At 44.0% G+C, this 14,144-nt stretch overlaps 1 protein-coding gene across 1 annotated transcript; it reads right to left on the reverse strand.

Annotated features, from left to right (window-relative positions):
• Nucleotides 1-1,693: 1,693 nt before the first annotated feature.
• On the reverse strand, nucleotides 1,694-9,719 carry LOC108297996 (NF-kappa-B-activating protein-like). The gene is made up of 4 exons (XM_017520710.2): nucleotides 9,170-9,719; nucleotides 4,763-4,843; nucleotides 2,656-2,726; nucleotides 1,694-2,136 (listed from the first exon to the last, which is right to left on the reverse strand). Exons 1-4 carry the CDS (start codon nucleotides 9,553-9,555, stop codon nucleotides 1,952-1,954), a joined length of 723 nt encoding a protein of 240 aa, XP_017376199.1. The 5' UTR covers nucleotides 9,556-9,719; the 3' UTR covers nucleotides 1,694-1,951.
• Nucleotides 9,720-14,144: the final 4,425 nt, after the last annotated feature.

The raw sequence follows: 14,144 nt of genomic DNA on the forward strand, positions 1-14,144 counted from the left end.
ATTATGGGGAACAAGGCCTCTGAATTTCAGGCTAAAATTCCTTGCAGCTGCAAAAAGACGAAAAAGAAAACCTGTTTAGTTTCTATGCCTGCTTTCTGTCTTACTTTTCTTTCACCCTATTTCTCCTTCCCCTTAGCCATCTTCAACCAAGAAAAAAATCTAGAGAAGGCTTCTAATGACTCAAACCCCTCAAAGAACTCAAAACGAAGGCACTATTCATTCCTCTTTAGAGTGTTCTCTTTGTGGCGTTCCAAGAGTCATGGGCAGATTCTTTGTAGGTCCAAAGCTCTGCTCTCCTATATATTGCATTACCTGACCTCTTTGGCTTTTGGTGGTACCAGAGATTACATTGTACTGTAAGAGGATTCGACCTTAGCATGTGTAATGGCAAACGAGAGCTACAAAGTTAGGAATGGCTGAGGACAGTTTACAGGAAGCGGTCTCAGCTGAGTTTTTTTCCTCCTAGGAAGTTGTTTAGGATCATAATTCTAGTTCAGAGGTTCATTCTAAAGGGGCTTCTTCATGGCCTTTCCTCCTGAAATTAATCTCAATTGGTTTGTCTGCATATTTGCATGAGGAACTGAACTGTTGTTTTCACAGATAAATGAGAGACTGAGTTTCCTCAGCTCTGAAACGAAAGGGCATTTTGCTCCTCCCAGCTGAAAGGCGCTCCTGGGTGATGAGTGGCAGAAAGAAGCTTAGGGTGCTCTGGACACGCAGAGTTGTCTCAAAATCAGACTGATTTGGGGAGGGTGGTTGAGGAATGGCTGACCCGGAAAGATGACTCTTAAGGTAGTTCTTTGATTACAAAAGTACTGCATGCCCATTGTTGCAATAAGTAAGCCAAGCTTGTTGAAAGGAGAGACTGGTATTATAAGCAGAGTGCCTCTTTACCAAGTAACAGAGTCAACAGAAAGAACATGGAATACTGAAGAGACAGAAAGCAGTTCTAGCCTGGGCAACACAGCACAACCTCATCTCTACAAAAAATTTTTAAAAAATAGCTGGGTGTGGTGGTGAGTGTCTTCTGTGGTCACAGCTACTCAGAAGCCTGAGGCAGGTGAATCGCTTGATCCCTGGAGGTAGAGGTTGCAGTGAGCAGAGATTGAGCCATACTACACTTCAGCCTGAGTGACACAGTGAGGCCCTGTCTCAAAAAAAAAAAAAAAAAAAAAAGAAAGTAGGTTTCAGCCTACACAGTAGTATGGTGCAAGAAAGAGTGACAGAGTATATGTGATTAGAGAAAGATCAGTCAGGGTTTGAACTTTACCCTGAGGGCTATGGAGAACTATGGAAGGATTTTGAGTATGGGGCTGACATGCTTAGATGTGTGCTTTAAGAAAGTTTGGTATTCCAACAGCAAGGAAGTAAAGTGACATTGGGGAACCAGGAAACCGGGGCAATATCAGAGGAGGCAGAGCCTTTGTGTAATATGACAATCCAGAGGAAGCACCCTCTGGTCAATCGTTAGCCAGGAGAGGGCACAAACAAGGTAGCTTTTTGTGATGCACTACCCCAGATGTGGCAGCCAATCTAAAGGGCATGCCTTTTTGAAAACTGTACAGCAGTGCCCACTGGGCATGAGAATTACACAAAAGAGCCCTTCCACTGGGCTAATGCAGCCCTGTAAGGCTTACTTTGGTACAGCCCAACCCCCTGACTTGGTCTGGTGGCACATGCCTTGTACAACTATGCACATCCAATCTAGAGTCAGATCACTTAGGTTTGAATCCCAACTGTGTGACCTTGGGAATAGTACTTATAACCTGCTCTGTCTCCACTTCCTCATCTATAAGATGTACCCTAAAGCTACTGTATGGATTAAATGGCAATAATGAATATAAAGCATTTAATGGGGTGCCTGGCACAAGGTTAGCAAGTGTTCAAAAACTCTTTAGTGCTACTATTGTTTTCAGGAAACTTCTTCTAAAATATGTTTTAAGAAGTAAAACTAGTTTTGAAGCAAGGCTTGCAGAACGCTGTTGGCTTTCTTACCACTGGAGTCTGTTTCAGAATCAGAGTCACTGTCACTATCTTCAGAATACTTCTTGTGTTTTCTTTTTGAAGATTTTTTCTTTCTCCTTCTCTTGGACCTTTCTTTTGAATGGCTAGACTTCTTCTTCTTCTTTCTTTCTTCTAAGAAAATACAAATAAAAAGTTATATTCTAAAAAATTATTTCTCAACATCAAAAGAAAAAGATGATGGGCAATTTGAGTAAAAGCAAAGTCTAATGTTCAACTATTTACAAACTGATTTTTTAGGTGGGGCGCAGTGGCTCACACCTGTAATCCCAGCACTTTGGGAGGCCAAGGTGGGTGGATCACGAAGTTAGGAGTTCAAGATCAGCCTGACCAACATGGTGAAACCCCATCTCTACTAAAAACACAAAAATTAGCTGGCCGTGGCTTGTGCCTGTAATCCCAGCTACTTAGGAGACTGAGGCAGGAGAATAGCTTGAACCTGGGAGGCAGAGGTTGCAGTGAGCCAAGATCACACCACGGCACTCCAGCCTGGGTGACAAAGTAAGACTCCATCTCAAAAAAACAAACAAAACCCCAAAAAAACCTGGATTTTTTTAAACCTCTCAATAAAATAGCTTTGTATTTTAAAAATACTCTCTGGGTTTTTTCTTTCTTTTTTTTTCTTTTAAATACCTTCCGAAGTAGAAGCTGAAGTAGTGCTTTTCTTTGGCTCTTCATCCTCTACTGGTGTATGTTCATCAGAACTGAATTTAAACAAAATGGTTATAAGAATTAGGAAAGTGATGAGATATGGACCATGGCGTGTAAAAATATGAACCCCAAATTTTTCAGTAACAGCACTGATTGTCCAAGAACCATTAAAAGCAAGCATTGGCGATCCTGAGGCAGAACTTGGGAATCAAAAAAACCAAAACAACAACAATAACAACAAAGCAAGCACTGGACTACTTTCTTAAACATGGAGTTCAAGGGTCTACTGCCTTTGTAACACTTTAGAGTTTACAGAGTGCTATTTAAACAAAGCAGCATGGAGGATTTAGATTTTTCAGAAGAAACCATAGGGAAAAAGTAGAGAAACAAGAACCATAAGGAAAGATTAAAGAAACTGGATAAAAGAAGGTTAAAGAAAGACTTCATAATTTTATTCTAAGCACATAAAAGACAAATGGTAAAGCAGCAACTGTTCTGTCTCCTCAGAGCAAGAACCTAACAAACTACAGTCTAAAGAGATTTTGATTTGCTGCAGAGAATTGTAAAAATGAGTATTATTCAAATTCTACAATAGTTTAGAAAAGGAGTTTCCACATCATATAATCTTTTCCTCTGAAGATCACACTTGCAGTAATTGAAATATTGTCTAGAAAATTATTTTTAGAGTTCCTTCCAACTCCAATTCAATGCATTCAGGTTCTTCAAGCATTTTCTTTTTTTATTTTAAACAGAGACAGGGGTCTTGCTATGTTGCCCAGGCTGGTCTTGAACTCCTGGGCTCAAGGAATCCACCTGCCTTGGCCTCCCAAAGTGCTAGGATTATATGCATGAGCCACTGCACCTGGCCTCTTCAAGCATTTTCTAAATGTATCTGTAAGAACAGGTTTCAGGACGGGCACGGTGACTCACACCTGTAATCTCAGCACTTTGGGAGGCTGAGGTGGGCGGATCACGAAGTCAGGAGTTCGAGACCAGCCTGGCCAACATGATGAGATCCCATCTCTACGAAAAATACAAAAATTAGCTGTGTGTGGTGGTGCATGCCTGTAGTCCCAGCTACTAGGGAGGCTGAGGCAAGAGAACTGCCTGAACCTGGGAGGTGGAGGTTGCAGTGAGCTGAGATTGCACCACTATACTCCAGCCTAGAGACAGAGCAAGACTCTGTCTCAAAATAAATAAATAAATAAAAATTAAAAAAAAGAACAAGTTTCACATAGCAATGCTTTATTATCCAGTCATAAATTACAGGTTTACCTGTGAAGCACATTGTCTCAACCTAAAGTTGGCACAGAAATAGAGGAGAGGGAAGAAGAAACTTATGAGTAGCATCAGAGAAAAAAGAAAAAGCATGAAGCCTGCAGACAGTATTGGATATAGGAATATTAACTAAAAAAAACCATACTGGTATATTCATTTAAAAAAGTTTCTTTGTAGGCCGGGTGTGGCAGCTCACACCTGTAATCCCAGCACTTTGGGAGCCTGAGGCAAGTGGATCACGAGGTCAGGAGTTTGAGATCAGCCTGGCCAACATGGTGAAATCCCGTCTCTACTAAAAATACAAAAATTAGCTGGCGTGGTGGCAAGCGCCTGTAATCACAGCTACTCAAGAGGCTGAGGCAGGAGAATCACTTGAACCTGGGAGGCGGCGGTTTTGGTGAGCCAAGACTGCGCCATTGTACTCCAGCCTGGGCAACAGAGTGAGACTCCCTCTCAAAAAAAAAAAAAAAAAATCTCTTTGTAAGGCTAACATCTGACATGCAATCTTCTACTTAGTTGAGAAAAAACAATTTAAAATAATAGGTGTATTATTTAACAATGAACCTTTCTATTAACGGGAAATTCACGCCCCCTGAATTATTTTAGATTATGCTAAAATCTACTAGCAACATGTTTTAATCTTTACATATGTTCTATGTTTTTAAAACTTAAGGGGTAGAAGAACAAAAATCACAAGAAAGAAGAAAAATATGAGATATATTTAAAGTTCTTCACTTAAACATTTTGACAATACACTCAAAATTTAAACACATGTTATAACATTTTAAAAAGATATTTTTAAATCACTTACTCTGGTTCAGGATTCTTTGGAGAAAGTCCCCATACTTCAGGAGCTCCCAATTCTCCAATTCTCTCTCTCTCACTTAATCTCCTAGCAGAAAAAGACATGTAAATTATAACTCAATGGCTGAGTTGTTTCCTAAATATACAATCCAATTCAATAGGAGTCTAGTTAAGCCTTTTTCCCCTTTACATTTTGAACATGAATAAAAACTTAGTTTAAATAAAAACTCATCACTTAAGGTCTGATGTTCTGATGATACTATCAAATGGCACAGACTATAGAAATGATGGTCTGGGTGACTGTCAAGTGCATCCCTTCTGCTGAATGCATGACTTAGCTCTTAACTGCTTATTTCATCATCTGTAATATGTGACAGAAACAGTTTCACATTCGGAAATAACTTCATTTGTTTACAGATTTACGAAAGGTGAAGAGAAGTCTCCTTTGATTTGGTCAAACCTTCGGTTTTCAGAAACCAAGGAATTAATGAAGAAAATACAAATGATGCATTAGGCGTAGAAATCAACTGAAGTTCTGAAAATGAAAGAACAGCTTTTTTTTTTTTTTACTGGAGTGCAGTGGTTCGATCTTGGCTCACTGCAACCTCCACCTCCCGGGTTCAAGCAATTCTCCAACCTCAGCCTCCTGAGTAGCTGGGATTACAGGCACGTGCCACCACACCTGTCTAATTTTTGTATTCTTAGTAGAGATGGGGTTTTACCATGTTGACCAGGCTGGTCTCAAACTCTTGACCTCATGATCCACCCACCTCGGCCTCCCAAAGTGCTGGGATTATAGGCATGAGCCATCACACCCAGCTGGAAAAAAAATGCTTTTTATTTTTTGTAGAGATGAGGTCTTGCTTTGTTGCCCCAGCTAGTCTCGAACTCCTAGCTTCAAGCAATCCTTCCGCCTCAGCCTCCCAAAGCATTGGGATTACAGGCATGAGCCACTGCACCTAGTTAAAAAGTTTTATTTAACAAAAACTATACTCAGGGCCAGGTACGGTCGCTCATGCCTGTTAATTTCAGCACTTTGGGAGGCCAAGGTCGGTGGATCACCTGAGGTTAAGAGTTTGAGACCAGCCTGGCCAACATGGTGAAACCCTGTCTCTACTAAAAAAAATACAAAAATTAGCTGGACGTGGTGACATGCGCCTGTAGTCTCAGCTATTCAGGAAGCTGAGGCTAGACAATCCCTTGAACCCGAGAGGTAGAGGTTGCAGTGAGCCAAGATCATGCCACTGCACTCCAGCCTGTGTGACACAGCAAAACTCTGTCAAAAAAAAAAACCAAAAAAACACCAAAAAACAACAACAAAAGAACTATACTCAATGAGATACAAGGTTTGTTCCCTCTTAGTTCCTTTTTGCAAAAGGAGCGCATTTTCTATCTAGTCTCTGAAGGACACTAAGCTTTACTTCTTTTGTTTTATGCCTGTGGTTTCTTGTTTTAATGTTTGCTATTACTCATAAACTAAAAACAAAACAAAACAAAGACTAAGGCTAATTCCCTCAAAGTTTAGCTGCTTTTGATTCCCCCCCCCTTTTTTTTTTGAGACAGAGTTTCGCCCTTGTTGCCCAGGCTAGAGTGCAATGGCACAATCTTGGCTCACTGCAACCTCTACCCCCCAGTTTCAAGCAATTCTCCTGCCTCAGCCTCCTGAGTAGCTGAGATTAAAGGCACCCATCACCACCCAGTTAATTTCTGTATTTTTAGTAGAGACAAGGTTTCACTATGTTGGCCAGGCTCGTCTTGAACTCCTGACCTCAGGTGATCTGCCCGCCTCGGCCTCCCAAAGTGCTGGGATTACAGGTGGGTGTGAGCCACCTCGCCCAGCAACTCCATTTGTTTTTTAAAATCCTTACAAAATAAATATAATTGGAATGAGTGTTTAAATAAATTGTTTTTGCTTCCTTAATCAGGGGAAAGGTATAACTATGCAGAGTAAGATTGAGAGGGTTTCTGGCCTGAAGTAACAGACAATCTAAAAGGTGACATACTTATAGCCGTACTTGGAATTTACGGATATGGGGGGAGGAAGGTCTACCAGACTGTTAACAGCAGGAAGTTCTGTTGTCATACCTGTTGCCCCCTGGTTTCATCTGCATTGTTAAGATAAATTATTGGCCGGGCGAGGTGGCTCATGCCTGTAATCCCAGGACTTTGGGAAGCTGAGGCAGGCAGACCACCTGAGGTCAGGAGTTTGAGACCAGCCTAGCCAACATAGCAAAACCCTATCTCTACTAAAAATACAAAATTTAGCTGGGTGTGGTGACACATGCCTGTAATCCCAGCTGTTCAGGAGGTTGAGGCAGGAGAATCACTTGAACCCGGGAGGCAGAGGTTGTGGTGAGCCGAGATCACATCACTGCATTCCAGCCTGGGAGACAGAGTGAGACTCCATCTCAAAAAAAAAAAAAAAAAAAGATAAATTATTTATTTTCTAAATAAACATATGCAAGTTTCATCCAAGCAGTTCTGACATCTTTTGGTGAGGATTCTCTAAGAAGAAACCATTTACTTTTTGATTGACATAGCCTGTGGATACTTTTCCGGAAAATTTACTTTGGAGAGATAGGTCTCCAACCTAACTCAGGACTGTTTTTACTGTTTTTACTCCCATACATGAAACATTAATAGCTAACACTAATGCAATAATTATGTTCCAGGCACCTAATTATTACAATCCCCAAATCCTTAGTACTTATTTTATCCCCTTTTTAATGATGAACAAATGGAGCTCAGAGAGGTTAAGTAACTTGACCAAGGTCACACAGCTATTAAGTGGCAAATAAGGGATTCATACTCAGTCTGATTCTGGAGCTTGTCCTTTTCCTTTCTTTCTTTCTTCCTTTTCTTTTTTTTTGAAACAGGATCTCCCTGTCACACAAGCTGGAGTGCAGTGGTAAGATCATGGCTCACTGCAGCCTGACCTCTCCAGCTCAAGTGATCTCCCACTTCAGCCTCCCCAGTAGCTGAAACTACAAGCACGTGCCACCATGCCCAGCTAATTTAAAAAAATTTCTTTGTAGAGACCGGGTATCCCTATATTGCCCAGGCTGGTCTTGAACTCCTAGATTCAAGTGATCCTCCTGCCTTGGCCTCCTAAAGTGTTGGGATTACAGGCATGAACCTCTCCACCCAGCCAAAAATGGATAGTTTTAAGGAGAAAAGAAAAGGTTCATAATTATTGTTGTGTCTTATGTTTTCTAACTGTTAAATTATGTCTCAGGCACTGTACTAAGTTATTTATGTAAACATATGCTTAAAAATGAGAAAATTAGAAATATTACAGGCATTGAGGGACAGGTTAAAGTTCCAACAGTTGGGAGAAGTCTTGATTCTTTTTCTTCCGGCAGTGGGAGGTAATGAAGTATGGTGATGAAAAGGACAGGCTCGGCCAGCCAGGCATGTGGTCACACCTGTAATCCCAGCAATCTGGGAGGCCAAGGGAGGAGGATCACTTGACCCCAGGAATTTGATACCAGCCTGGGCAACAGGGTGAAACCCTGTCTCTACCAAAAAATACAAAAATAAGCCGGGCGTGGTGGTGCACGCCTATAGTCCCAGCTATAGGACTATAGGAGCCCAAGGAGGTTGAAGCTCCAGTGAGCTAAGATCGCACCACTGCACTCCAGACTGGGCAACAGAGCTAGACCCTGTCTCAAAAACAAAACAAAACAACCCCCAAACTATGCATTCTTCCATTCCAATATTCACTTTCATTAGAGGTCTAGTCTCATCCTGGCATCACTTTTCGTGGTCAAGGTTGAGACCACTTAACAAGGCTTCTCAAGGTAGGGTTATCTACAGCTTATCAGATCACTTTCCCTACAGGCATCTAATCGTCCTGTCTGAGGGGAAGGTTTATTTCCTATCCAACTTAAAACTCTTGATTTCATCCCTTCCTAATTCCCCACAAAACACTTCTACATATATATCCTGTTATCTCAGACCTGTGAGTTCCTTCAACAAGCAATGGTTGAGCGCCTATTAAGTACTAGGCACGTAAAATTCTGTGATCAGAACTCTTCTCTGATCACAGGCTCCTCCACGAGCTCAGTCTAGTGGGGAATACAAATATGTTCACGAATGATAATGACACAACCAAGGAAAGGCTACAATTTTGGTAGGTCTGAGGCTGTCAGCATTATCTGCTAACAAGACAAGAGGCGGAAGCGGGTAGCGGGAGAATAGGGTACCATATGAAGGGGCCTGAGGGTAAGGGAAAACGTAACGGAAGAAAAGGACGAATAAAGGGTTGCCGTGGGTGGATTAAAGAAAGGAATGAAAATGGGCGCAAGGCAAGCAGAGTGAGCGAAATGCGAATAGTCAGAAGCGGAATGAATGATAGATCGGACTCCAAAGGCACGTAGGCTCGTACAAGAGAAAGTGCGGCGGTCTCACTCACTTCTGCCGCAGGCTCTCCTCCCTCTCCTTGTCGAGGAGGCTAGGCCAAGGCTTGTCGCTCCCGTAGGGGCGCGAGTAGCTGCCATAATAGACTGACGAGGAGGCAGAAGCGAAGGGGATGCCCCGGGGCGCAGAGGGCCGCTCTCGAGAACGCGACCGCGAGCGTGAGCGGTAGGACTGGTTTCGGGAGCCTTGGCTGAGGCCACCTAGCTGATGGCTGAGTCCATTCCGGTCCCCGGACCGAGAGCAAGAGTGCGAGCGAGAGCGGCGGCCCCGCGGGGAGCGGGCAGATTTGCTGGGCTTCGGACTCTTCGACGAACTGCGACGTCTTCCTCCCGAACCCGAGACCTCCCCATCCGGGCTGCGCGAGCCGGACACCGGAGCCATTGCTACTGGGTGAGCCCAGCAGCCGTGGGAGAAGGGGGCGCTCTCGCGAGCCTAGGAAGAGCTCTGTTTCCTTGGGTCCCGAGACCCGCCACTGCGGAACACCCCCAAATCTGAGGAAACCTTGCAAACAGTTCCCTGTACGTCTGCAAAACCCTTCCCCGGACCTACGCATGCGTCGCCGACCGGAAGCGATATGTGTATCGATATAAATAAGCCGGTGGGGCAACTAGATTGCATGCATCCTTCCAGTTCCGAGTGAGGCTCCTCAAGCCTAAGGAAGAGACCAAATCCTTTCTCAGCCTTGAACTTGAAACACCTGAAAGGAAGTATATTTCATTGAGTATATATTTCTTTTTTTTTTTTTTTTTTTTTTTTTTTTTTTTTTTTTTTTGAGACCGAGTCTCGCTCTGTCGCCCAGGCTGGAGTGCAATGGCGCGGTCTCGGCTCACTGCAACCTCCGCCTTCGGGGTTCTAGCGATTCTCCTGCCTCAGCCTCCCGAGTAGCTGAGATTACAGGCACCCACCACCATGCCGAGCTAAGTTTTGTATTTTTAGTAGAGACGGGGTTTCACCATGTTGGCCAGGATGGTCTCGAACTCCTGACCTCCTGATCCGCCCGCCTCGGCCTCCCAAAGTGCTGGGATTACAGGCGTGAGCCACCGCGCTCAGCCGAGTATATTATTTCAAACACAGTATACAGTATACATTTCAATGAGTGGCTGTATGAACAACAGTTAATTCTGCTTGTGTTTCATGTGCTTTCTGTGTGTAATTATATATAAATATGTGTGTGTGTGTGTGTGTGTGTGTGTGTGTGATGTATGAAAGTATGAATGTGTCCGTGCGCGGTGGCTCACGCCTATAATCCCAGCACTTTGGGAGGCCGAGGCAGGCAGATCACAAGGTCAGGAGTTCGAGACTAGCCTGACCAACATGGTGAAACCCCGTCTCTACTAAAAATACAAAAATTAGCCGGGCGTGGTGGCGCATGCCTGTAATCCAAGGTTCCTGGAAGGCTGAGGCAGGAGAATCTCTTGAACCCAGGAGGCGGAGGTTGCAGTAAGCCGAGATCGCACCATTGCACTCCAGCCTGGGTGACCGAGCGAGACTCCATCTCAAACAAAAACTAAAACGAAAGTATGAATGTAAATTTTCTTTTTCTTTCCAATACCAAGCAAATAAGGAGGACTTTTCGTGACTGGGGATGAGCTATGATGTCTAAGCCCCATATTGCCCTGTTTGCTTAAACGGCACAAATTTTGTTAATGACTCGGGCCTGATAAACGCCAATTAAGTTTCCAGCCTAGAGAACAAAAACTGCTTACTTATCCCTTAGCCACCTGTCTCCACCAGTATGCCCCAGCAAAAGGAGGTTTTTGGTTTTTTTGTTTTGTTTTGAGACTGGGACTCACTCTGTTGCCCAGTATGGAGTACAGTGGCCGGATCTCGGCTCACTGCAAACCTCCACGTCCTGGGCTCAAGCAATCCTCCCACTTCAGCCTCCTGAGTAGCTGGGACTACAGGCGCCTGCGACACCAAGCCCGGTTAATTTTTTTTTTAGGTAGGTGGGGGAGAGATAGGGTTTCACCTTGCTGCCCAGGCTGATCTCGAACTCCTGGGCTCAAGCGATCCGCCAGCCTCGGCCTCCTGAAGTGCTGGGATTATAGGTGTGAGCCACCGCGTCCGGCCTGTATTTTTTTCCCCAAGAAGTGTTATTTAATTTTTTAATTTTTGAGGCAGGGTCTCACTCTGTCACCCAAGCTGGAGTGCAGTGGCACGATTTCAGCTCACTGCAACCTCCGCCTCCCAGGTTCAAGCGATTCCCCTGCCTCAGCCTCCTAAGTAGCTGGGACTACAGGCCGCGCCACCACGCCCAGCTAGTTTTTTGTATTTTAGAAGAGCCGGGGTTTCACCATGTTGGCCAGGATGGTCTTGATCTCCTGACCTCGTGGTCTACCTGACTCGGCCTCCCAAAGTGCTGGGATTACAGGCATGAGCCACCGCGCCCGGCTCAGAGCCATCTGTTTGTGCCGCACTGGCTAACTCTCAGAGGATGCCCTATTCACAGCTCCCCTTTACTAAATAGCTACCTAAAAGTGAACATCAGCTCTGGGCCCAGTCATTGCCATGGGTTTCTTTCTCGCCTAGGTTTCCACAGCCTCCTTTTCCATTTCTGATTTTAAAACATCTTTTGTTTCATCTTTTTTCCCCTTGTTCAAAAAAGAAATGGACAAAGATTCTTCCTGAGATTCTTCCTTGCTTTCTACCTTGCTTCCATTTTTTTTCTTCTTAATCCAGAATTCTTGGGCCTAGCATAGGAAAAAGTCATGCTCCAAATCTGCACATCTCATAGTGGCCCTAATTTTGTCTGGGTGCTGTGCTTGGGATGAGTCTAGGCAAATCAGTTGTGGTGCCTATGCCTGAATGTCACCACTTCAATCTTCTGTGTCTTTTGTTTGTGAAAGTAAGAGCGGTGTATGAGGCATCTTTTGTATTCCCAGAATCTAAAATACTGGCATATACATGTTAGGAATTCACACATTCACTTTACGATCTACCCTTTGGCTGGATGTGGTAGCTCATGCCTGTAATTCCAGCACTTTGGAAGGCTAAGGTAGGAGGATTGCTTGAGGCCAGGAGTTTGAAACCAGCCTGGGTAACAAACTGAGACCTGGTCTCTACAAAAAATAATTTTAAAAAGATGTACACTTTGTATGGGGGAACCCAGCCCATTGGTGTGTAGTTGATAATTAAATTTTGTTTATACTGTGTTACCAGAAGAGGGTGTCCAGGTTCCTGGGTTTTGAACAAAGAATTGGACAAAACACAGAAACAAAGCAATGAAACAAGCCACAAAAGCAGAAATGTATTGAAAACGAAAGTACAGTCCACAAGGTGAAGCAGACCCAAGCAGCCGCTGAAGGGCCCAGTTACAGAATCTTCGCTGGTCCAAGTACCCCCTAGAGGTTTTCCACTGGCCACTTGATGTTCACCTTATGTAAATGAAGTGGTGGCCTGCAATCAGTCTGATTGGTTGCAGAGAGCAAAAAAAGAGCCAATCAGAGATACTTTCAATTTCCCATCTGCCAGTGCAGAAAAGATGGGGGTTTGCAAAGGGAGTAGCCACTTGTCATTTTGTTACTTAGGCGTGGAAAGTTAGAGTTTTCCTTTTAATTTAGTTCTAGGAAGTCATTGTGAAGTGGCCTTAGATTCCCTGCCTCCAGATCTTATTCTTCTGCCTCAATTGCACTCGGGTTCCCTGCCCCATAGTTCCGTGCTGATATCTGGGATATGAAGTGTGATACTGACTGAGGCAAAATATAAATTACCAATTTCGAAACAAATACTAATTGCATAATAACAGTTTCCAAGCTGTTAGACTGCTTTCCTAAAAAAGCACAGAAGTGGCTTTTGCTCATGGGTTATGTTTTCGGTTGGCAGATTTTGCTTTGCAAAAAGATTGGGAGAAATGAGAACTGTTGCAGATGAAGCATATTTGGCCTTTTCTGAAGAGGGTACAAATTGTATCAACCTCTCAAGGCCTGGAAGTGTTGACACAAGGACACTTACTACCTTCAAGAGAGGTTGATTACTTTTCCTAGAGGTAAAATGACACAGTGCTTCAGCTTGAGTGGGATCCTTGAGTTTTCAGCCCTTTGAAGGAGAGTTTTGTGCAGGATGGAGGTGGTTAAGTGCTGCGGAGCTGAACCTGGGTTTGTGTGTACTGTCCATAGGACTCAGGACCCAGGGGAGGGAATGATCATTAAATGGTTAGTCTTCTCTGGGATGAACTCTGTGTGCCTTCTTGGGGAGACTACTCTACTGCTCTGGGTCTGCACCCTGAATCTGTAAAATGAAGGGACAAGGATCCATTCTCCTTGAGACACGCTACTGCCTTGGCTTAATGGGCTGGAGTAAAAGGAAAGTTTCCAAGGAATCCCAAAATAAAGCTGATGTCCTGTAGCATTCTTAGAATGAGGGATATGTAGTGAGGGTTGTGTTATAGCAACTGACTTCAAAGGATGGCCACTTTTTTTTTTTTTTTTAAGACAGGGGTCTTGTTATGTTGCCCAGGCTGGCATTGAACTCTTGGCCTTGAGTGATTCTCCCACCTCAGCCTCCTGAGTAACTGAGTCTACAGGTCCATACCACTGCCCATGGCTTGTCATCTAGGCTGGGTGCACTGATGCCATTTCAGGCCACTGCAATCTCTACCTCCTGGGTTCAAGTGATTCTCATGCCTTAGCCTCCTGAATAGCAGGGATTACAGGCATACACCATTACGCAGGGCTAATTGTTGTATTTTTAGTAGAGATGAGGTTTCACCATGTTGGCTATGCTGGTCTCCAACCCCTGGACTCAAGTGATCTTTCCCGCCTCAGCCTCCCAAAGTGTTGAAATTACAGGCATGAGCCATTCATTGTGCCCGGCCACTTTTCAGAGTCTTTAAAACTCCAGTCCATGCCCTGGACTATAGGAAGTCGAATGAGACCTACTTGGGCTTAACAATTAGGAAGTCCATTGAAGGAGTCTATTTAAGCCCCACTATTTCACTTCAAGGAGTCCAATGTTTCTTAGAGGAGTCACCA

The sequence above is a fragment of the Cebus imitator genome, unplaced genomic scaffold, assembly GCF_001604975.1.
Source record: "Cebus imitator isolate Cc_AM_T3 unplaced genomic scaffold, Cebus_imitator-1.0 Scaffold867, whole genome shotgun sequence".
Lineage (NCBI taxonomy): Eukaryota > Metazoa > Chordata > Mammalia > Primates > Cebidae > Cebus > Cebus imitator.

What these genes read in the sequence shown, in the direction of transcription:
- LOC108297996 (XM_017520710.2), bottom strand. Translation starts at nt 9,555, where the DNA reads ATGGCTCCGGTGTCCGGCTCGCGCAGCCCGGATGGGGAGGTCTCGGGT. An exon ending in GAGGAGAGCCTGCGGCAGAA is followed by an intron (nt 4,844 to 9,169) that starts GTGAGTGAGACC and finishes TTTTTCTGCTAG; the next exon opens with GAGATTAAGTGAGAGAGAGA. An exon ending in TTCAGCTTCTACTTCGGAAG is followed by an intron (nt 2,137 to 2,655) that starts GTATTTAAAAGA and finishes GTATTTTCTTAG; the next exon opens with AAGAAAGAAAGAAGAAGAAG.